Source organism: Elephantulus edwardii, unplaced genomic scaffold (genome assembly GCF_000299155.1).
Source record: "Elephantulus edwardii isolate Elephantulus edwardi_28Jun2011 unplaced genomic scaffold, EleEdw1.0 scaffold00121, whole genome shotgun sequence".
NCBI classification, from domain to species: domain Eukaryota; kingdom Metazoa; phylum Chordata; class Mammalia; order Macroscelidea; family Macroscelididae; genus Elephantulus; species Elephantulus edwardii.
The window spans coordinates 1,023,295-1,048,913 of NW_006399871.1; the positions used below are offsets into that span (position 1 = coordinate 1,023,295).

Consider the following 25,619-nt stretch of genomic DNA (forward strand, 5'->3'; position numbering starts at 1 on the left):
GCAAATGATTTGTGATTTTTAAATTGCAATTCTTTGATGTTCATATTATCATTGAGCACATGTTGAACATAACCACAATGTATAGACTGTGGTGATTAACATGTAACCAGGATATGAATGAGTTCTTATTTCTTCCCTTGTTGGATAAACCTGTTTTAATTCTTTTTCTCCATAAATAAATCACACATTCAGTTGAAAAAAAAAGAGTGCAATCCATATTGCATCTCTGAGGACAAATGACAAAAGAGATCATTAAACCTTTCCTTGTTTAAAACCTTCTTGATTGCTTCAAGCCTATGCACATATGTCGGGTTTCTAATAAGAGATGTGCCTGACCATCCTTAGTAGACTAGAAAAGCAGGCTTAAATTAGCAGACCCATTTAACCTCAAAAACATTCCATTTTTTTCTCTCAGAAGAGATGTTTTTGAGCATCTGCTTGAAATAATCCATGGAATTTAAGAAAGGAGGATTGTTTTCTTTGCCCTCAAAAGTATATATAATCTTGCACAACAATCAATGAATACTTAAACAAAAAATTGAATTGGATGAAAATGTGCAACAGTGAATGAATGCATGAATGAATGAATGAAAAATCCAACTTTTCTGTAAACTTTAATTGAAACCACAATAAAAATGCTTTTTTAAAAGTATAATCTAAATCAATATATATAGTATCAATAAATATCAATAAATCAAATAAAGTATATCAATGCCTGTTCTCATATGTAAAGGTAAGAATAGACTTAAGGAAAAAAATAGATTGCCTTGATTATGTGATTATATATGTTAGAGAACAACTTAGCTGTTTTACCTACCCCAGTATTTAAGGTGTTTCTGTATTTTTCATGTCCTATCAGCTTCTTTATTTCTGAAATCAGTTAGAAATCCTTTTTCACAGTGTATTCTACTTTAAGCAGCTGGTGGATTAGAACTGTTTGCCTTGAAGTTGGCAGTGCAACTACCTGCCCACCAGGCCACCGGATTTCTATAACTTTGAAGAAGTTCATAAACATGCTTGTGGAATGTGAAGGTATTTAGGGTGCTGATAATCACATTGTGAAAAGGTTACACGTCAGTGGTTAGTCTGATGCTATAAAAGTATTCTGGCTATGCTGCAATCCCAAAGGCATGCAGTTCTAAATTGACCAGATGCTCCGTGGAGAAGCATCTCTTCCTGTGCCACTCAGGTCAGATCTGATTTAATGGTGCACAATAAGGGGGGGGGGCGGTAATCTGGCCACACAGTATGGGATTATAACCAAGCTTCTTGGTGTGCTTGCCTGCCAAACTACATTTTGAATGTATTTGCCAGCCTGATTAAAGGTATTGTCTTTCTCTTGGGGAAACAGTGTCTGTTTTGTTCTTAAAATAGTCTGACCTTGTTTAACAACGTATCTGTTTACAATTCCTTTCTCTTCCATGGCTTTCATTTGTTGCCACTTTCTAGGCTTTTTTGCATTGTCAGATTTGTTCAATGAAAAAAACTTTTATGTCTCCTAAATTTGGATCAACACATTCTTTGATCTGGTTCATTAATAAAACCAGTCAGTTCTCTTCTTCAAAGTCTGTATTCTTTTCTCCCCTCCACCATCTTTGTTTAGTAGGTGTTTTTTTTAAAAAAAAAAACACACAGAACTTTGGCACCAAAACAAGGTAAAGGTAAATAACCCAATTGAAAGATGGACACAGGATATGAACAGACACTTCACCAAAGAAGACATTCAGATGGCAAATACATGAAATGTTCAAAATCCCTTGCTCTAAGTGAGATGCAAATTAAAATACCTATGAGATATCATTTCACTCCAGTAAGAATAGCAAAATTTAACAGAACAGCAAGCAACAAATACTGGCGAGGTTGTGGAGAAACTGGAACCCTTATTCACTGTTGCTGGGAGTGTAAAGTGGTACAACCACTATGGAAGGTTGTATGGCACTTTCTCAAAAAGTTGCAAATAGAAATACCATTTGACCCAGCACTTCCACTACTGGGAATATACCATAAAGAAACTATAGCTGCCACCCAAGAAGATATATGTACACCCATGTTTATCGTGGGTTTGTTCACAATAGCAAAGAGTTAAAAACAACCCAAGTGCTCATCAACAAACGAATGGATAGAGAAGCTATGGTATATTCACACTATATTATGCTGCATTGAAAAACAAGGAACTCATGAAATATTATACAAAATGAGTGACCCTGGAGGACATTATGCCTAGTGAAATATCTCAGTCACAAAAAGACAAATACTGCATAATGCCACTGTTATAAAAGAGGACTGACATAGGGGTTGGGGGGAGACCGAGAAAGGGGATAAATAATGTATACTGCATTGAAACAGATGAGGGGGAGATCTGTTTAAAAGGGATATATGATTACATACTATTGTTATGACAGGAGAGTCCAGAATGAAGGCAGCATAGTGGAGTGGATTTGGTGGGAGGGATTGTATAACAATGAAAGAATTTTTCTTTTACTTTTCAAAGTTTACAGAGAAGTCTCTGTAAACTTTCATTAAAATTAATGGGGGAAAAAAAAACCAACACAGAACTTTGTAGACCTCTTTTTTCTTCATTGCTGTTGTGGTGTTCCCTTGAGTCCCTTCCAACTTCCAGCAACCTTATAGGACAGAAGGAGCTGTCACATAAGATTTGTAAGACTATAATCTTTACTTTTATTTTTTTTATTCTTTCACCCTTTCTTATTTTAATGCATTGGCTTTTTTCTTCATATATTTTGTTTACTTTCTTTTTAAAGTTAAAAAATATTGCAAATATCTTCCAGTTTGCTTGACTTTTAATACTATTCTCTTATAGAAAAATATTTCTCGGAAGAGTGAAGGGACAGAGAAAGAGAGGGAGACTATCACTGAGATGGATTGATACAGTGACTGGGGATGAGCATAGGTGTGTCAGAAACAGTAAAGTTGGCATAGGATAGAGCAGGGTCGCTATGAGTCACAAGCTACTGGACAACACATAACAGCAACAACATATAAAAATTAATTTTAATGTGTCTAGGTGCTGGGAATGAAGAGATTCCAAGTGATCACAGTGTATCTTTTGATGATATAAATGTTCTAAAATTGAATTGGAGAGATGGTCATTTAAGTTTTTAAATTTACAGAAAGCCTTTACACTGTTCAGTTAGTAAGTTGTTGGTATGCCTCCTACTGCTTATCAACATACTTCTTGATAAGAGGTTAGAATTTATGCCGTCAGTGTTTCAAATACCAGTAGGTTCACCCATAGTGGACAGGTTTTCACAGAGCTTCCAGACTTAAGATTATACAGGACGACCTGGCAATCTCTTTAGAATTAGCTGATGAAAAATACTATCAGTCACAATAGAATATTACCTGGTAGAGTGCTGCAAGAGGACACCTGTAGGTTGAAAGGACTCAGAATACATAGTGACTTCCATGACTGGGCAGCAGTTTGTTCTGTTGTATATTGTGTCACCATGAGTTGGAGGTGACACAGTGGCAACTAACAATAGCAACAAATTATATCTCATCTAAAGTTGTTGAAAAAATAATACATCACTGCTTTCCATTGTGTTCAGTTTTTTTACTGTCTTATTTATTTGGTGGTTTAATAGTAGAGATTTGAGTTTGAATCTAGAAAATAGGCATTTTATGTTCTGCTGCCACCACCTATCACTGGAGGCTTGCATGGTGTTAGGATGCTGAACACATTTTAGAGAAGCTTCTAGACTAAGATTGTCTTTGAAGAATGGCCTGGGGTTCTACTTTTGCAAATAAGGCAGAGAAAACCCTATGAGTCACAACAGTTTGATCTGCAGCTAATCATGGAGATGACACAGGACCGGACATTGCCTTGTCTGGTTGTGCATGGGATCATTCTGAGTTGGAACCAGCTTGAGGACAGTTAACAGCATTGTCAAAGGAATTTTCATTTCTTTCTAGTTATCTTAAAATTTTCTTTTTGCACCTTTAAGTTCTTAGTTTTTTGGGGAATTTGGATTGGGGGTATTGTTAGAGGTAGTGTAACAGTTTTATTTTTATCTCTATTTAGTGAGCTCCAGTGGCCTAGTGGTAAGAAGCTTCACTGAAATCCCAAAGGCATATGGTTCAAATTCACTGACTAGTTTCTCCCCTGTGCTAATCCTTTCCCTTACTGTTTTTAGCCTTGCTGGTAGAACTAGGTACAGATTAAGCAGGTGGTGATTTTTCTCTTAAACTAAGCATTGTGATCAGCTATGAGTTGGTTCTAATTTGGTGGCACATAACAACACTGTGTATTGTTAACATTTAAAATGCCAGCCTATATATATTTTAACTTAACTACATTTTATGAATTGTTTATAAAATTGTTGCTTCTCCTACCCTTATGGAGTTTTCTTGGAGGTCTGCTGCCACAAGATACTTTCAGTACTGCCTACTTTGGTTAATTAGTTTTCAGAGAATTGCCAGAAGTTCAAGCTGAATTTAGAAGAGGCTGTGGCATCAGAGTTATCATTGCTGATGTCAGATCTATCCTCACGAATATTGAGAAGAATGGAAATTCAAGAATACTTAATTGTGCTTGTGTGAAACCTATACCTAGACCAAGAGGCTATTGTCTGAACAAAGCAAGGAACAGTGTGTGGTTTAACATTAGGAAAGGTGTTGGTCAGGGTTGTGTCCTTTCTCCATACCTGTTTAATCTGTATGCTGAGCTTATTATTCAAGAACCTGCATTCCATGAAGAATATGGCATCAGGATTGGAGGAAGACTTATCAATAAGCTTTATTATGTAGATGACACAACTTTGCTCGCTGAAAGTGATGAGGACTTGAAGCATTTGCCTCAGAAGATCAAGGACTGCAACCTTCAATATAGATTACATCTTAACATCAAGAAGACAAAAGTCTTCCCCACTGGACTTACAGGAGACATTATGATAAATGAGGAAAAGATTGAAACTGTCAACGGCTTCATCTTACTTGAATTCACAATCAGTACAGTTGGTACCAGCAATCAGGAGGTCAAGAGATATACTGCACTGGGAAACCCTGTAGTCAGGTTCATCTCCAGATTATTGAGGAGCAGTGATGTCTCTTTGAGGGCTAAGGAGCACATGATTCAGACCATTGCTTTTTCAGTCACTTTCAGTGAATCTGAGAGCTGGACAGTGAATAATTTGACAGAAGAAGAATTAATGCTTTTGAACTGTGGGGTTGGAGAACTGAATATTCCATGAACTGTCAAAAGAACAAATAGATATGTCTTGGAGAAGGTACAGCGAGAGTGCTGCTTGCAGACAAAGATGAGAAAGCTTTGTTTCACTTACTTCAGGCATGTTGTGATGACAGAGTTTGGATCTCTTGTTCATAGGGTCACTAAGAGTTGTACTCATCTCGATAACACCTCACAACAGCAACAGTAGTAAGAAACAGTACACTGCAATCCCAAAGGCACATGGTTTGAACCCACCAGTTCCTCCATGCAAGGATGGGAAATATCCACCTGTGTGACTTACTACCTCTGAAACCTATTGGAAGGTCAGCTATGGGTTGATTCCAGCTCAGTGGAACACAACAATAACATATTTATTATTTGTTGATGTTAGATGCTATTGAGTCAAGTACGACTTATAGCCACCCTATGAACAACAGATCTAAACCCTGTCCTGTGCCATCCTCACAATCTCAGACACACTTGATCAAACAGAAGAACATACACATTTCTCAAAATGAAAGAACTTAAGAACAAGTTCAAAACTCAAGTTACAGTACTGAAATATCCTATGGGCAAAATCTTGAATGATGGAGGAATCCTCAAAAGAAATGGAAGGCATATATAGAGTCACTGTACCAAAAAAGAATTAGACACTGAGCCGTATGAGGAAGTAGCATATAGTCACAAACCAATGGTAATAAAGGAATAAATTCAAACTGCAAAGGCATTGGCAAAAAAGTAGGTCCCAGGAATTGTTGGGATACCAGTTGACTTGTTTCAACAGGTGAAGCCCTGGACATGTTCATTAGCCTGAGCCAGCAAATTTGGAAGACCCAGGCAACTAACTGAAAGTGATCCATATTTGGGCCCATTCCAAAAAAAAGGTGATCCAGCAAATTGTGGAGATTGTCAAACAGTATCATTAGCATCACATGCAAGTAAAATCTTGTTGAAGATTGTTAAAAAACAGGTGGAATAGGAAGGACAGTCCACATGGAACTGCCAGAGAGTCAAGCTGCGTTCAGAAGAGATTGTGGAATGATGGATCTCATTGCTGATGTTAGATGGATCTTGACTGAAAACAGAGAATACCAGAAAGATGTTTACTTGTGCTTTATTGATTATGAAAAGACATTTGATCTTGTGGATCATAACAAATTATGGCTAACATTAACAAGAATGGGGATCTCAGAACACTTACTTGTACTCATGTGACACCTATATGTAGACCAAGAAGCAGCTATTAGAACAGATCGAGGGAACATAGTATGGTTTAAAATCAGGATGTGTGTGCTTTAAATTCGTATCTTTTCTCCATATCTATTTTCATTCTAAATGGTGAGCAGATAATTCAAGGGACTGGACTATATGAAGAATGTGACATCAGGATTAGAGAAGGACTCATAAACAACCTATGTTATGCAGTTGACACAGCCTTGCTTATAGTAAGTGAAAAGAACTTCTTTTAGGTCTTTCTGTGAAGTTTTATTATTAGTCTGGCTTTCCCCCTCCCATTTTTTTTATGGAGGGGACAAAATGACATCTTTTGAGAATCTTAAATGGATGATTTGATACAATTTATGGAAAAGAACAAACTCAGTGAAGCTAAACAAATGAGGTCATTCTTGACAAGAATGTCAAACTACTGTTTATACAGTCATTCCTGTAGTGACTGACTCATGGCATTTTTCCCCCAAATGTAGGGCACATTCCATTGTATTCATCCCACTCTCCAGTCATCATAGACTGGTTTGGGGTATACTACAATAAATACTGTCTTGGGGAGAATTCTACACATCTGCACATCATTGCAGTCATAAATGTAAGACGTGGCCAGATAGATATAACAAGTATAAAGCTCTAGGTTGATCTTGAGATTGATGGTGGCCCCTGAGTCCTGGTTGTAGTTCTTCTAGCATATATATGAAGAGAATGTGATCATCCTGCTTATGGTTAAGGATAGATAGCATATTAGGGGATTATAGTGAACCCCACTGCTGTCTGGATCCCATGACCTTACTCTTGTGGCTGGTACTCAAGAGGACCTCGATTAAGAGACACATTTGTTAGCTCTGAATCTTGAGCATCCAGTGGGACCAGGGGTCAAGATGATTGGTGGAGGTTGCTTCCGGTGTTTGTTCCCTCCACAGTCGCCCCTCCTCAGTTGTTTGCTTCTGCTCCACAGGCCAGAGAGGACCTTACAGAAATGAGTGACACTCTACTGGTCTTCAAAGCCTTGGAATCCAAGGTCAAGAGCCTGTTGACTGAACACCCAATCAGAAGAGGAGGGACAGTTGGCTTCTTCCTTCAGACCTCAAATTATTTGCAGTACTCTTCTCACCATAGGACTTAGTTCTTCCAGGTTGCTTGAGTAGAAAGGATCAAAAACAGCAATCTCCTCTGGTGTCTCCTTGCCCCTAATCCCCCGCCACTCATCACCATCTTGGACAAGCTCCCTCAGAATCCATGACAATTACTTCTCAGTTATCTCTTTAATACTAAGAACTGCAGCGGAGACTCCAGTACCAGCAAGAGAGTTTACTGCTTCAGCTGCAAACTATAGATGATTCTGTAAGTGGAGAGGAAACCCACGTTAATGAAATATATTGTCGAATTATTTTTTCCATTGTTGTTTCTTACACGTCTGAAAGTTGGGCAGTGAATAAAGAAAACCACGTAAAGGGCTTTGAACACTTTGATGTGAGTAAGGATACAACATAAAGACCGAATTTCCTCTCCACATAGCAACCCCGTTATTACAGACATGGTGGGCTCATGGAAAAGAGCATAAGTACTCTGCAAGCAGAGCTTGAAGGAAGCACTGATTATTTCCTAAGGATTTTTTCCCCTAGCATAGCAACTTCCATGTGCAGTTATTCCTTAAGGTCTAAATGAAGAGAAATGTCCTATTTCTGTCTAAGAAAAGACTGGGGAGGAAAAAATATGATTATAATACATTTTCCGTCACCTTTCAATTTGGGTAAATTCCACTTCTGATTTGCATGTCAAAGAATTACACTGTAAAAATTAAGTACTAGGGATCTCTGGTGGCCTAGTGGTAAGAAGCTGAGCTGCAATCCTGAAGGCACCCGGTTTGAATCCACCAGCTGCTCCACTGGAGAATGGCTAGTCTCCTCCTGTGCCAGTTGGATTAGATTTGATGGTACACAACAAGAAAGGGGGGGAAAATTAAGTACTAATTGGCAGTTGCTTTTCACTTTTGTGAAAAAAGTTCCAAGATTACTAGAGAAATTGATTGCCTCTTTTTATAAACACCAGCTTCATACAATGTGAAAAAGCTGTGGGAGCAGGTCATAAATTCTTCCAGACCCATCCTGGGTCTAAACATAATCTGAACAGAGGAACTAAAGTAACTTCTTTCAAGTATTACCCTTTACTTCTTACCTTCCTTGACACCCAGGAAATCACCTCTTGACAGCTCTGAAGCCAGTATCCACAGGGTCCTGGAGGGAGTCTTAATGCTTCTTGGAAAGCAAAGTTAGATGGATGAGTCCTAAGTATGTTACTGGGACTGACTGCACAGGAAACGTAAAACTTGGCTATGATTTCTATAATGATCAATAGACTCCAAGAAGAATGACAGAAAACACAGGTCTCCATGTAGATTTCTCTCTGCCCAGAGCCTACAGCCCTATTCTCTATAGACAAGCTTCCTGGTCCTGGGTGTTTGCAGTTTTCCGCACAAGAAAGCACTCTGTAATGTGGAGACCAAAGTAGATAACTTGATTATGTTCCTGCCCTACAATTGGTTTGTCACAACTTTCTGACACTGCTACAGGACAGGAGAAGAAATTGCAAAACAAATTGCTTCCTGTCCTCTAGGCACTGCCCATCATAATGGTTTACACAGGACAAATTTGCGTTAATTCTGCTTAATGTACTGAAAGAGATCTATTAAAAATTTGGCTTCAGCCAAATGGATAAGTCTCTTTTTTGGGAAAAATGACACTTCTGGGAATTCTCCAGTAAATTCTAACAGTGATTTTTATTACTCAGGACATTAGTGTGACAGAGAGAAGGTGATTCCTGTCTTGATGGTTTGCATTCTGCTTGGTTACTTAGATTTTGGGCTGGAAGAATCTCAGGATGACCATTGTTATGCCTGGAACAAGAGTGTTCATAGCATGGACACTGTGGTCATGATTCTGTTGGTGACAGTGAGTCACTTAGAGGGTTAATGGGTTGAAAGTGACATGACAACAACTTGAGCAAAGGCTTTCTGACACTTAATGCTGGAGTTGGTTGGCAGGGTAAGCCTGGGCATCTCTTTCCTTCAACTTAACATCCGGGCAACGTTAATGCACTGCTTTGGAAAGAGGAGGTTCTCCAGCTTGTGAGGGGAGTGTAAAATACAATATTGGTGCTCAGCAGGAGCGGCTGTGGACGAACTACTATTTAGAGCTCAGCCAGTTCCAAAGTAGGTCCCTGGATTTGAAAATACTGCTTGTGTGAAGCACCTCTCTCACAGACATGGGGAAATTAGAATAACTTGGCTCTTCTTAATCAATTTTTAAAATACTATTTTGAATTTTCAGTTGACGTTTACAAGCTAACTAGAGTTGCATTTGGCAATTTCTGTATAAACTGTTCAGTGATATTAGTAGAATAATTTGGCTCTTGGTTGACTTTTTGCTGTTTATTCCTCTTTAGCTTAGGCAGTGACTCCACAAGAAGTGACTCCTCTTCTTCAGCCCCTCCTACCATTTTTCCTGGCCACTTGGCTCAATCTGAGACTATTAGATTCCTTGCTGTCCTCTTTATCCTTGAGGTGTTTATTTATATGCCTTATATGTTCCACAGGAAGGGAGAATTTGTCTGCTCCCTTAGCCTTTATCTGAAACATGTGTGACTGCCTGGAAAGAGGAATGGACAGGTCTTTTTAAGAAATAGCAAAATGAGAAATTGCAGTTGTGTTTAAGGGATCAAAGAACACTTTGAGAGGCAAGAGAAAAATTTCTTTAACTGAGCTGTGTTAATTAAGAGGACTCTAGTGTCTTAGTCCTTAGGGAGTTTGCTGCTAACCCAAAGGCAGCATTTCTTTTGTAATTTGAATTTTTAATTTCACTTATAGTTGGCTCCTCAGGACAAAAGATGAGCAATTTCCCCTCATGTGATTTATAGCTTCCTGAAAACCTGCTGGAGGAACAACTATGAGTAGGTTCCAACTCAATGGCAGTAGTACATTTGAGGTTTTTTAGTTATGTTGATTAACATAACTAAAAGGGATTTTTAGAGGGGTAGGGAATCAATTCCTGATGTCTTTTTTTTTTTAAATGACTGGAGTTTTGATGTCTTTATAATTGGAGATAATTCTATTTAAGAATCTTTTCCTTTCTTGAATAAACTGATGATATTTGGAGGATATGATACCTAGTTCAATTTTTTAAAAAAGCTTTTGTTAAGTGTTACCCAGTTGATCATGACTCATAGCGACTCTGTGCACACAGATTAAAAACCTTGACCTATCCGCCATCCTCACAATCTCCTGCAACACAGGTCCATTGTTGCAATCATTGTGTCAATCCATCTCCCTCAGGGTCATCTTTATTTTGCTGACCTGTATACTTTTCCAAAGACTGGCACCTCCTGACATGTCCAGGCAACACAAGACTGAAGAGTTTCACTGTCTTTGCGTCTAAGGAGTGCCTTGGTTGCATTTTCTCCAAGATAGATTGTTTGTTCTTTTGGCAGTTCATGGTATATTTAAAACTCTTTTCCACCAATACAGTTCAAAGATACTAGTAGTTCTTCAGTACTTCTTATTCATTGTCTAACTTTCCTATGTCTGTGAAGCAGTTAGTAAAGCTATTGCTTGAAACAGGTCCCCAGAATTTTTAAGAAACTGACATCCTTACTCATTAGCACTTGACAGATCCTAGATAGCAGATGTGTCCAATGCAGAATTAATTAATTAATCTATCTATCTATCTAGTTGTTGTTACATGCTGTCAGGTTGCTTGCAGTTCATAATGACCCTCCTCACAATAGCTCTGAACCTTGCCCTATCCTGAGCCAGTCTCACCATCTTCAACACAACCCCGTTACGACAGTTACTGTGTCAGTCTATCTCATCCTGGGACTTCCCCTTTTGAGCTGTCCCTCTGTCCTTCCAAATATAATGTCTTTCTCCAAGGACTGGTCCCTCCTGGCAACATGAATATGTGAATGAGACTGAGCTTTAAAATCCTTACCACTAAGGAGCAACTTGGTTTTACCCTTTCCGGAACAAACCTATTTGTTCTCTTTTGGTTAGTAGCCTAGAGTTTAACCATTTGCACCATTCAGGAACTCTCTTTATTAATACACTATTTATCTTCCTTCATTCAAACCTAAGCCAATCACTTTCCCCAGGCTGCCTGGGGAGACTCAGGCAAAGGATCATATAGAGTAGATGGAACACAGAGGGGAGACAACCAGCACACTATGGGGGATGGAAATGGCTCCTTCACATGGTAAAGAGGATCAGAAATGCCATTATCAGGCAAAAGAGCCCCATGGCCTCTGATGTATGTAGAAAAGCTGCTGATTTCAGAGGAGGATTCTGGTATAGCCAGTGATGAGGCTCTCACACACACAGTCCCAATCCTAGCTCTACAACTAACTACCTTAATTGTAGAAACCCCAGCCTCAATAACCTTGGCAACTGTATTGGTATCCCTTGAGGCAGTGCTGATTTAGAAGCTGTGACTAGGGATAAATAATAAATCAAAGAAAGTGGGGCTGTCAAGCAGCTGAAGTTCTCAACTCTCATTGTCTCTTGTTGTTTGAGCACCACTGCAGACAGTGGACAACTCAGCAGCCGAGAGTTGCTTCTGTCCAGGGAAGAGATGTACACAAACTTGGTGTAGGCATACATTTCAGGGGATGAAGGACTGTGGCAGGACAGGTGTACCTAGTGCAGGGAAGGCAGAGAGGGGCACATCTTTATTTCTTGACTGCTGCTACCATTGATCCAAAGAACATTAAATTGACGATAATGTCAGTCTTTTGTCTATCTATTGTGATTTGACCTAGTGGTAAGGATTTTTGTTTGCTTATTGGTTTGTCTCCATACTGAAGACTATGACCTTTGATTTTCAGTAAGTGCTTGAAGTCCTCTTTGCTTAAGCTAGCAAAGTTGTATACCATCTGTGTAACACAGGTTGTTGAGGTCTTTCTCCAATCTTGATGCAGCAGCATTCTTCACATTTCAGACTATTCAGTTTCTCAAATTATTTGCTTAGCATACAGATGGAATAGGTATGGAGAAAAGATACAACACTTGACACACACTGTTCTTGATTTTGAACCATGCATTAGCCCTTTGTACTGTTTGGACAACAGGGTCTATTTTTATGTATGCGTTTCACACACAGAAAGACACATTGAGCACAATTCCATGTTCTGAAATTCACATTTTTCTCTATACTACCTGTAATTTTTTTTAAATCTCTTTGATGAGGCGGTGGGGTTGTAGGCTGGGCTAACCTGAAGCCTGGGGCCTTTGGAGTCTCCCTCCACTCTGGAAGTTGACTGGCTGGCTGATGTTGTGGTGGCGTCTTGTCTTGGTGGCAGTCAGGCAAGGGAAGTTTCTGGGGTTTATTTGTTGTGTGTTACTGTTCTGACTGGGGGCAGAGGCCGAGGCCTGCTCAAGGATATGACTTTTTTTTTTTCTATAATTATATTTTATTAATTTTAAGGATATGACTTTAAAATCCTGTAGGACACGAGGGCCTGTGGCCTGAGGGCCAAATTATTAATTTTAGAAAAATATTCTTTAAAATCAACAGCAATCATTTGTCTGTTTGCTGTACTGAACAACTTGGAGTTACTGTGATGCTGAACACAATTCCATAGTTGTGTCAGATAGTGGTTATCATGATCAGTCTGAACAGAATGAATTTATGTTGATTCTCTTTTTTTCTGAACCTTTCTTTATCTTTGAATGCAAAGTAAATGGGAAATTAGTTACCATCTGGAGGACTGTAACATATTGTAGTACTAAAATAAAATCCTCTAGACAGCTTAGAGAGACCTAAGAACTACATTAAAAAAAATGGTGGGCTCTAGGCACAAGATGATGATGGAGACTAGAGTTACCGCATTCAGCAAAAGTGTACTAACTGCCTTTATGTGCCAGCAGTGTTAACATGCTGGGGATACACTTAGGAGGGACAAGGCAGCGTGCCTGTTCTCACTCACAGAGCAGACACTTTGCAAACTCAGGGAGAATCTTGCCAGGTGTTTTGATACCTTCTTTTCCTCTCATCCTTCCCAACAGGACAGAAGAATAAGCTGAACAGACTCTGACCACTGGCTTTCAACTCACCAAAACTTTCTACCTACTTTTCCTTTTGTGGCCCATGTGCTACATCCTCTGCCCTCAGTGTGCAACTGGCCCCCAACGCAATGTGTGTTTGTCAAACCATGGAAGTGGGGCAGTATGGCAAGAACGCAAGTCGGGCTGGAGACCGGGGAGTCCTCCTGGAGCCCTTCATCCACCAGGTGGGCGGACACAGCAGCATGATGCGCTACGACGACCACACTGTGTGCAAACCCCACATCTCCCGCGAGCAACGCTTCTATGAATCCCTTCCGCCTGAAATGAAGGAGTTCACTCCTGAGTATAAAGGTCAGTTGCTGGCCAGTTTGGCAAGAGCAGAAACCTTGAACCTTCAGACTCTTGGCTCGGTTTTCCTGGCTGTGTAATGGGATTGTAGGTCTCCATTTCTCAAAGCAACTAAGTTACTTTGTTAAGCAAGAACATCAGCAAAGCCTTTAGGTTTTGACAGTTGAATTCATTGGTAGGTAAACCTGAGAAGAATTCACAGCATTAAATTCCATTGATGGAGAAGAACTTGTTTCCCCTCTTTTCTCTTACAATCTAGAAGAGAAAGGGGTGGCACTTTTGACACTGAAGGAGGAAGAATTGCATGCTTTCCAGGTTATTGCTGTGAGATGGCTGGCAAGGAACGTCTGTGAACCTGTGTCTATATATGGAGGGGGAGTGAAGTGATGGTAAGAAATTTAGAGAAGACTAGGACCTAGTTTTGGAGGGGAAGACATTTGCTTTAAAGTATATAAGTTACTTTATAGAAGAGAACTGCATGGGTATATTCCAGAATTGAGTTTCTTATGTTTTAATTATTGTGTGCTTTATATCTATGGTACTGTTTTAAACGTCTGTACTTTTCTGAGGTATAAAAGCACATTTTTCATTTTAAGGTTAAATTTTCAAATACTCTCTGTGCTATGGTATTTTAGTAATAACTTAAAGACATTTAATCACCTCTGATTGTGTTGCGCTCTGGTGGCCTAGTGGGTAGAGAGTTACACTACTAACCCAAAGGTGCCACCTTGTCCATTGGTTTGAATCCACCAGCCATCTGCATCTTGGGGGAAAAAAAGATGGACATTATGCTTCTGTGCATTTTATAGCCTCTGAAAACCCGCTGGAGGGTCATCTACAAGTTGGTTCCCACTCCACAGCAATGACTTTTCCCCCTTTATTGTGAAAATACATGTAACAAAATCACCAACTCAACAGTTTCTACATGTACAGTTCAGTGACATGAATTGCATTCTTCATGTCATTCAGCCTTTATTGTGTGTTGTTCTTAGTTGCCATTGATTTGATTATGATTGATAGCAACCTTGTGAACAAAAGATCTGAACCCTGTGCCAGCCTCACGATCTCTGATATGATTGAGCGTGTTGTTACAGTCACTGCCATCAGTCCTTCTTGCTGAGGGGCTTCCTCTCTTCCTCTGAAGCTCTTTTCCCAGCATGATATCTTTTTCCAAGTGCTTCCTCAAAGTATACGAGACAAAGTTTTACCATCTTTGCTTCTAAGGAGCCTGCTGCTTACATGTCCTCTAAGAGACTTGCTTGTTCTTTTAATGGTCCATGGGATATTTAGTACTCTTTTCCTACACCACAGTTCAATGACATTGATTCTTCTTCTGTCATCTTTTTCATTGTCCAACTTTCAGATGCAGAAGCAGTTAATTGAAAAGGTCATGGTTTAGATCAGGTACACCTTAGTCTTTAAACTGACATCCTTGCTCTTTAACATTTTGGAGAGGTCCTTGTACAGATTTGTCAAGAACCTGTGTTTGTTCCCATTCCAAAAAAAGGTAATCCAACAGAATGTGGAAATTATTGAACAGTACCATTAATATTATATAGAAGTAAAATCTTGCTGAAGATTATGAAAAAACTACTAGAGTAGGCTAAGTCAATGATGATTAATTTTATAAAACACAGTGTTACATGAATGATTGTTTGAAATACAGTGAATGCATAAAATGCAGTGATACACAATGTATGAGAATTTGGTTTGCTAAGCAATATAAAGTAAAAATGAAGTAGTGGGGAAAAGCACCAATAACAATAACAGCAAAACAGTTGGAACAGTACATCAACAAGGATCTGCCAGAAATTCAAGTTTTATTAAGAAGAGGCTGTAGCACAAAGGATGTCATTACAGATGTCAAATGGATCTTGAATGAAAACAGAGACTACCAGAAAGATGTTTACTTGTGTTTTATTAACTGTACAAAGGTTTTTGACTGTATAGTTCATAACAAATTATGGCTAACATTGAGAAGAATGAGAATCGCATAATTAAAAATATGTTGGGTTCGATTGAGTTACCATAAGTCTAAGTTATTTCCGAAGCAGAGATTCTTTCTTTTTCCCCACTCTAGATCACCACTAATCCTTAGCTTTTTTGTATTTATGTGTTTCTTCTAAGTGAGATACAATATTTGTTCTTTTGTGACTTATGTTTTCTAGGTTCACCATCCATGTGGTGGCATGCTTCAGGACACTTCATTTCTCTTTATAACCAAATAATATTCTGTTGTATACCATGAATGTTTATTCATTCATATATTGATGACATTTTAATTATTTCCACCTTTCTTTTGACTGTTCTGAAAAGTACTGCAGATATCACTGTTGAACAACTTTCTATTTGCATTCCTACTTCTCACTTCTTTGGGGTATATACCTAAGATCAAAATTGAGTCAATCTTTTATATACTTCTATATTCAGTTTCTTGAGGAAATGCCAAACAGTTCTCCATATTGACTGACCATTTTGTGATCTCACCAACAATGAATGGAAGTTGGTGTTTCTCTGTAACTTTTCCAGTGCCTGTTGTTTTCTGGGTGGTTTGTTTTTTATTTTTGAGGTTTTTATTTGCATTTTTTGCATCTAGAATGTTTCTCTAATGAAGAGAAGATAGCATATATCATTGTGGTTTTAATTTTTCATCTTCCAAACAGAGGGGATCATTGAAAAATAAAGAACTCTTCAACGGGATAGACTGACATAGTGACAGCCACAGTGGACTCAAATACAGCAGCAGTTATGAGACTGGTAAATGACTAAACAGTGTTTCATTCTCTTGCATATAAAGTCACTGAGCTAACAGTAATTGGCAACATAATAAGGATCAGGATCAAACAGCTGATAAAGATCTAATATCTAGAGTATATAAAAACAACAGAAAGATAGTACAATTAAAAATGGGCAAATATTTGTTGATCTTTTGCTTGAATAGACATTTGACCATAGAGGATTCCCAGATGGACAAAAAGATGCACACATCATCAGCCATTAACTGTCTTTTTTAAGATGTCTTTTTGCCAGGTTTGATTCTCTCTGGTGGCAAGTCAGATGAAATCGAACCATCCTCGCTTCCAAGGAGCATATTCTGGCTGCTTTCAAGATTAATTTATTTGGTTTTTCTGGCAAGCCATACTATATTTAGTATTCTTCACCACCACTGCAATTTGAATGGTATTCCTTTTTCTTCAGTCTTTCTTATTCATTATCCAGCTTTCCCATATATATGAGACAATTGAAAATACCATTATGTGGGTAATTGAAATTAATCTTTACTTTTAAATTCTTAAAGAGCAAGAAGCTGCACTGCAGTCCCATAAGGTATGCAGTTCAAATCCACCAGATGCTCTGCTGGAGAAGGAGGGACAATCTCCTGTACCAGTCAGATCTGATTTGACAGTACACACACGCAAATAATAAATACATACATACATACATACATTCTTAAAGATATTTTTGCACAGATTTACCCAGTGCTACATCGTTTGATCTTTTTTTTTTAAAAAAAATTGTTTTTTTATTATTTTGTATGCGTGTACCGTCAAATCCTATCTGACTGATACAGAAGGATATTGCTCCTCCTTCTCCGGCAGAGCATCTGGTGGATTTGAACTGTGTACCTCTGGGATTGCAGTGCAGCTTCTTGCCACTAGGCCACCAGAGCTCCCCCACATCGTTTGATCTTGATCTCTGCTTCTGTAGGTCTTGATTGTTGATCCCAGTAAAATGAAATCCTGTAAAAGCTTCAGTTTTGGTTATGGGTTTTTTTAATTTATTTGAGTAAATGTTTCTAAATCATACTGGTTTTTCAATAAATGATTCATGGATATTTTGTTTTATGCCATCAATTATAATTTATTAGCATAATTAATTGTTTAATCACCCCTTTATTACTGCCTGTTCATTCACCAACTTAACCTATTTATTGATCTCTTCCTGCCCATGCCTGTTAATCCTCCAGAATTGATGTTGTATAAATTCTCTCCTTACATTTTTATAATAGTGGTTTTATATTATGATAATATTTTTTATTGATAAATTCTATCAGATATTTAAAGATGAAATAATATCAGATTTTTCAGAAAGGATTAAAAGAAGAAATAACTTTTAACCTCCTTCTCTAAGGCCAGTATTCCACTGATACTGGATATAGAAAAGAAATTTCAGGGAAACAACAAATCATTCATCTCTCATGAACCTAAATAGAAAATTTTTAAATAACATTTTAGTAAATAAAATCCAACAGTGTAGGAAAATATACCATGATTGTTTGATTTTCATATGTTAAAACAGATCTTCTGTCCCTGGAATAAATTCCATATAAAAGGTGTTGCTTTTGAAAATCAATTGATGTCCTTTGCATTCTTGCTTTCAGCTGCTATTCTCTCATAGTGACCTTGTGCACGGTGGAACAGACAGCTGCTCAGTCTTGCAGTATCTGAAAGCTCTGCAAAGATCTCTTCAATGTCACAGCAGCATGCAGGTCTTCAGTAACATAAGTGATGGCTGTTCAAGTGGTTCTTTGGCCAAAATTCAGCTGCAGCTCCAATTTCTATACCATTTTTCTCAATGTTGTGACAATTTTAATTTTCCTCACTTTCATGGTAATCCTTATTGAAGGCTACAGTCTTTTACTTTTATCAGTAAACACTGCAAGTTGTCTTTATTTTTGGCAGGCAGAGTTGGGGTATCCAAATGTCTCTATAATGAATCTTCTTTCAGTCATAGTGCCTTATTCTTCTTTGTATTGTCCAGCTTCTCATACAGTGGATGTGTGGTTTCTGGAAATTTCTCCCAATCTGTAAGCTGTCTTTTCTCTTTGTTGATAAAATTCTTTAACAAATTAATTTCACTTTAATGTGTTTTCATCAGTTGTATTTCTTGCTGCTTGTGCCTTTGTGATCATAGCTGATAGGCCATTGTTAAAAATGAGGAACCGTCCACCAGACTTGCACTTTCATTTTATACCAAAAAAAGTTAGTTTCATTGTTCAAGTCCTTGAACCTTTTAGGCCCTTGGTCCATTTTTAATTGATTTCTGTGTGAAGTATGGATCTTGGGTCATGCTCCTGCATGTGAAAATCCAGTTTTCTCAGCTCCATTTGTTTGCTATTTCAAAGAATCTATTTGAGAAAATATATACTTTCGAATATTAATTCAACACCAACAGAAAAAAGTTACATGCTACTATTTAAATATTTACCATAATTGTAATTTTTATACTTCTAAGTACATTGTCTTTATTCTTTTCAAAAATTAAAATTATATTCTTGTCAAAACGTTTCCTGGTTGTAGAACCTCTTTAATTGTAGATGAGAGAGAGAATTAGTCTAATGAACTAAGTATTTTTTCTGTTTTTCAAGTTTTCTAATTTTCAGATTCAGAGTCAAAAATTGATAATGAAATCACCATGTCCTAAAAATTTTAAAATATGTTGTTTTTATTATTGTGTATCTGTAACTTCTAAAATTTGCCTTCTTGTGTTCTGCACACTATTACTGGGTCCAAAGCAAGTATAGAATAAACACTTACTAACCTGAAGTGAGTTAATATACACCATTAATAATAACATCCTTAACACTCAAATATTATTAATAACATTGTGAAGAATGGGACTCCCCAAACACTTACTTGTGCTTATGAGAAACCTATACATAAACCAAGAAACAGTTGTCCAAACAGAACAAGGGAACACTGCATGGTTTGAAATGAGGAACAGTGTGCTTCAGGGTTATATTTCTATATACCTATTCAACCTGCAAATGAACAAATGTTTTTGAGAAGCTGTACTATATGAAGAAGAATATGACATCAGGATTGGAGGAAGACTCATTAACAGCCTGCATTATGCAGCTGGCACAGCTTTTACAGAAAATGAGGGAGGACTTGAAACACTTATTACAGAAGCTTCAAGACTGCAACTGAACCAGTAGACAACAATATGACAGATGGAGAAAAGATTAAAGCTGTTGGCGATTTCATTTTACTTCAATCAACATTCAGCATTCATGGTCGTAAAAGTCAAGAATCAAAAGATGATTGGGAAAATCTGCTGTCATAAAAGTTCAAAAGAGCAATGGTGTCAGTTTAAAGACTAAGGTGTGCTTGGTCCAACACTTGATATTTTCATTTGCTTCTTAGGCATCAGGAAGTTAGGCAATCAGTAAGGAAAACTGAAGAAGTATGATCCCATTTAATTGTAGAGTTGTTGAATAGAGAATATCTCATGGTCTACAAAAAGAACAAGTCTGGCTTGGAGGAAGTTAAATCTAGTTGCTCCTTGGAAGCAAAGATGATGAAACTTTGTCTCATACACTGTGGGCATATTGTCAGGAGGGGCGCCAGCCTTTAGAAAATGACATTATGCTGGGAAAGGTAGAGGAAGATCCTCAACAAGATCACTTGACACACTAACTGTAACAGTGGACTTGAACATGTTGGAGATTGTGAGGATGAAAGGACACTGTTCAGATACGTTGTTCATAGGGTCATTGTAAGTTGTAATAAGTGCCACAAAACCAACCACACTAACCACACTATTGCTTTTCAGTCTTGTAGTGACATGATAGGATGTCGTATTTAACTTGTTCATATTCTTGGAGAAAGAATCCTTTAAAGTAGATGACTGCATTGGTTTTAGGCCCAATTCCTGTTAAGTTTTGGTTCTCAATTTTGGGTAACCACTATCAAGAATATATATGTGTCCTCTCATCATTCCTCTAGAACAAAGTAAGTCTCAGTATGAAGTGGGTTTAAAACAGCTGCATCCATTTATTTCACAGATTTAGAGAAGCCCAGAAAAATGTATTTTCTTGGAATAGTTTGACTCAGGTCTTAAATTGCTGATCAGTCAGTACTAGTCATCTTTAAAAAGAAAAAATTTGTTTTTTACTCTAATTTCATAAGCATCTTGAATGACAGATGACAGATTAGCCACAAGGAAGAAATGAAACTAACAGAGCTCCTTGATGATTTAGGAAACTCCCAACAGGAGAATTTGCCTTTAAAGTAAAAAGATTCTTTCTACTTGCAGTGATAGCATCAAAAGTCAAATTGGAATTACAATCAGTTTTCTTCTGTACGGAGGTGGTGTGGGTTGGTGATTTTCTTGGCCCCTGTAGAGATAAATTCACTGCCAACTTTATCATCATAAGAGACCTTTAATGTGTTGATGTTGAAAACAAGTGTGAAGGGGATAATTAGAATGATGAAGACCCAAGGAGCCAATACCTGTCTCATGAACAGCAACAAGAAACAAATTTGTCCTTTGGAGCTTTTAGTACAAGTTTAATCTGCTTCAAAATGTTTGTCTTCTCCAGTTCCAAGTGAACAAGCATAGATTCTACCACCAAAAGGATAGAATTCTCCATGAGCTGTACAAAGAAAGATCAAAATGTCAGCATTAATGTTCCTAAATGGCATGAGAGTCACTGTAGGAGATAATGTTTCTTCCATAACTGGCCTTCCTGGTATTGGGCTGTAGTGATGAATGTTGAGCATGCCACATCATTGGGTATTATGCATTGTTTTCAGTTACCTGGCCACTATTAGCCCCATGAGCTTCTGTGTTCCTTGGGTCTTCTGCTCTCTGAAGTTTGCATTGAGTTTCAGTTTTGTCCTTTGAATTCTTTCTCTTTGGAAGTCCTTAAAAAGGGTTCCAAATATTTTCCAGCAAACACTAAGTCATTTTCTTCCAAGTTTTTAACAGGGAGCAGGGAAACAACTCTAGAGGCAGTGGTTTGCAGAACCAGACTTACTAGGACAAGCCTCATTGTAAACTTTTACTGAATGACTTAACTCAGTTTACTCTTGACCATTTTAAATTCAGATTCCTTAAAGGTTGTACTTTTTAGAGCCTAGAGTAGGCTCTGTGAAGATGAAATCTTTTGAGATCATCCTTTGGTTTATCTCAAGAAAATCAGCACCATTTGTTGTAGAGACTCTTCCTTCCATCTTGAATGGACGTAGCAGGCACCCTTGTCAAAATTCGACTGACCATAAATGTGTGGGTTCACTTCTAAAACTTGTCTTCCATTCCCCTATTTTATATTCTATATGTCTCTTATTGTACTAGTACCAGACTGTTGTAATTATTACAACTTTATTGTATGTTTTGAAATCTGAAAATGTTGAATCCTTGTACTTTATTCTTTTTTTTCTGAAGGATTGCTTTAACTGTTTGAAGTTCCTTCAAACATAAATTTGAGAATCGTATATTTCTGTAGAGAAGGCTGCTGGGATTTTGATGGAAATTGTATTGAGTTTATAGGTTGCTTTGGGCAGTATTGACATCTTCACCATATTAAGCCCTTCTAATTCCATTCTCCTGGAATGCCTTTCCATTTATTTAGGTTTTCTTTAATTTCTTTTAGTGATGATTTATGGCTTTCTGTATAAAAGTCATGTATCTTCCTGGTTAAATTTATTCTTAGGAGATTTACTATTTTAGATGCTATTGTAAATGGTAAAGTTTCTTAATTTCCCTTTCAGCTTGTTCATTACTGATGTATAGAAACCTGATTGAATTTTGTTTGCCGACCTCATACCCTGCCACTTGTTGAATCAATTATTCTAATAGCGTTCTTGTGGAGAACTCTGGTAGCTTAGTGGTAAGAAATTGTGGTGCGCCAACACAAAGATAGGCAGTTTGAATCCAACGGCTGCTTCAAAAGAATAAGATGGCAATCTCCTCCTGTGCGATTTACTGCTTTGAAAACCCGCTGGAGGTTCAGCTCTGGGTCAGTGCTGGCTCAGTGGTATACAACAGCAACAACAATGGCATCCTTATGGAAACTTGGAGATTTTTTTTCTCTTCTTTTGAATCATTTCATCTACAAAAAAGGACTTTTTCTTCCTCCTTCCTGATTTGGTTGGATATGGCCCCGTGCTCCCAAGTCTCTTCTGGCTAAGATTTCCAGAACAATGTTGAATAGCAATAACGACATTGGCCATCCTTGTCATATACCAGATCTGCTTTTGAAGGATTTTTTTACTTTCTGTTCTTACCTTGTTAGATACTATTACTATGAAGCTGTTGTATTTTATCAAATACTTTTTCTGCTTCTATTGAGATTATATGATTCTTTTCCTTTATTCTATTAATGGGGTATATTAAGTGGATTGGTTTTCTAAAGTAATGTTATTTTTAAATATGATCTTTGTCTGTATCTTTATACATTTTCTTAATTTTCCATAAATGTATAAAATAAATTGTTTTTTGTGTTCTGGTTTTTAACTTTTAAAAATTAGAGAAACTTTGACAGTGATAAATTGAATACCGCTGCAGTCCAATCATTGTGACTGATCGATATTTCTGAGTTGTGAGGGGGGAATAAAAGAAGAAAATTAGAAAGGAAAACTAATCCACATCTGTATTGCCTTTTTCTTTAGTTTTTTCTTAGAACTTAGCACAGTATTTAATTATTTTGTCCAAGCATCTGTTTGCATTGTTTTTACAGTAGGATAGGCTCCAGAAGATTCTTTCTTTTCATACTTTACACTTACGAGTGCAGGGCCTGAAACCTAGTAGACGTTTCATGAATACTTGGCAAATGAATAACTTGGAGCTAAGGATTTAGAAGCCTTGGACTTCATATTTAGTTCTGTAAGCGTTAGTATTGATGATTGGTACTGTTGATCATACTAATAATATAAATAAAATTCTGTTTTTGAAGTTTGTTGCCAGGATAGGGAATATTACTGATACTATTCCATAGCTTGGCTTCTTCTTTTGGGGTCCATATGCTCCATCTTCTGCCCTCAGCATGCAACCAATTTTTAAAAATACTTCTACTATGGAAATAGATGTGTGTAGATTTTTGTGTCCATGTGAGGTAGTAGTTATAAATGTGTTTTCTAGATCTTTCTGATGATGGGGTCTAGAAGCAGTGATAACCCAGAAACCATGAGCACTCTAGTGCCAAGATCTTGAATATTTTTTTTAAAATATGGAACGCTTCACGAATTTGCGTGTCATCCTTGCGCAGGGGCCATGCTAATCTTCTCTGTATCATTCCAATTTTAGTATATGTGCTGCCGAAGAGAGCACAAGATCTTGAATTTTTAAGATACCATTCCTAAAATAAAAAGAACAAGAACTTGTTGAAGAAAATGCTAGGTGGGGACAGGAAAAAGATGACCATCCTGTGGTGACAGAAAAGAAGTGGTATAAATTGGTAGATGTATTCACACCCATGTTTATTGCTGCATTATTACAATAGCAGAGAGATGGAGGAAGCCCCAATGCCCATCAACAAATTAATGGATTTAAAAAAAAAGCTATGATACATTCACATAATATTATGCAGCATTGAAAACAAGGAAATCATTCAACAAAGGGAGTGAACAGCCTCAACTACCATGGATTGCCTCTCCCTTGCTCCCTAGAAGACCACCCATCTGGCTAAACCACAATGGAATGTTCCTCGCTTCCCTCCCTAAAGATCCTTACTATAAAACCTCCCCTAATCCACCTTAGGGTATGGTATTTCCCTGGTCTGTCCCTCTGCCTGTTTCTCTCTTTGCAGACCAAGGAATCCCTCCCGGGAGACCCCTTAATAAGGCTTCTTTAGCTTCCTTTAAAAAAAAAACTCTAAGGAAATAATAAAACATTGCACAGCATGGGGGAGCCTGGAGGACATTATGTTTAGTGAAATATCTCGGGCACAAAATACTACATAACACTGTTGTTAAAAATAGGACAGACAGGAGGGAATTGGGGAGAGAATGGAAAAGAGTGGATAGATAATGAACACTGCAGTCGAACAGATGAGGCGAAGAACTGTCAAGGTGAAAGGAATATATGATTAGGTATTATATGTATGACGAAAGTATGGAACAAGGGGTGCATTGTGGAATGGGGTGGGGAAAGATCGGGAAGAAAATATGCAACAATGAATAAATAATAAAAAGTAAAATTGATAGTTGTACATGTCAAAAGTACGTAAGTATCACATTGAAGGAGACTTTGAGCAATAAATACCCATCCGTCCACAGGGATGTAAATAAACAGGTGAGAAGAGACAATTCTTCCTTACAGTAAAATTCTAATGAACAAATATAGAAACAGATCACCTTTACACACATAACTCAATAGTAATTTTTGTAAGCAGGAGTTATCATTAGATTCTAAAAGTAGTGGACTAAAGCATGTTAAGAAGGATAGTTTGTGAAACTTGGCATGTCTTCCCTTAAGTTGCTCATTAATTAGAAAAAGAAAGATAATAGAATTCCAGTGAAGAAACAAATACCACCATAACCAAAGTGATCAAAGTTACCATCATTTAGACATGTATGTACCTCATGGTGTGAACCTAGAGATACAGGATACAGTTGCCCAAAATCCTTTAAGTCCAGTCATGATGCCCTAATAGCATAATGTGTACATAGTTGTACTGCTCCCCAAAGTTGGCACCTCTCTGGCAGTATGAATCCACCATTGATTCTGAGGGAGAAAGATGAGCTGTCTGCTCCCGTGCAGTTTACCACCTCTGAAAACCTGCTCAAGGATCTTCTGTGAGTCATTCCGCCCAGCACTAATCAATTTTGAGAAGTCAAATAATGAAGAATTAGAAAATTCAAAGGACATTATAACAGAATAATGACCCAGTATTCTTCCAAAGTGTCAAAGCCATGAAATGAAAAGGGGGGGAACCAAAATAACAAAACCCGAACCTGAAGAACAGTCCCAGGCTGGAGGAAACTAAGAAGTGTTATTTTCAGTTTCAGTGTTTCTGCTGTATCTACAACATAGAAAAGCTTCCTTTCAGAAATTTTATCTAGAATATAGACTAACGTG

The 25,619-nt window shown here is 37.7% G+C and overlaps 1 protein-coding gene across 2 annotated transcripts in view; it reads left to right on the forward strand.

Moving 5' to 3' along the window:
* IP6K1 (inositol hexakisphosphate kinase 1) overlaps positions 1 to 25,619 on the forward strand; it is a 58,206-nt gene that overhangs the window by 23,735 nt on the left and 8,852 nt on the right. Inside the window, exon 1 of one of the 2 annotated variants that reach the window (XM_006892895.1) lies at positions 13,478 to 13,820. The exons of the other annotated variant lie outside the window; for it this stretch is intronic. Within the exon in view, the coding sequence (XP_006892957.1) occupies positions 13,598 to 13,820 (223 nt within the window). The 5' untranslated portion in view covers positions 13,478 to 13,597. Of the gene's footprint in view, positions 1 to 13,477; positions 13,821 to 25,619 lie in introns of those variants that run through there. 2 annotated transcript variants of the gene reach the window in all.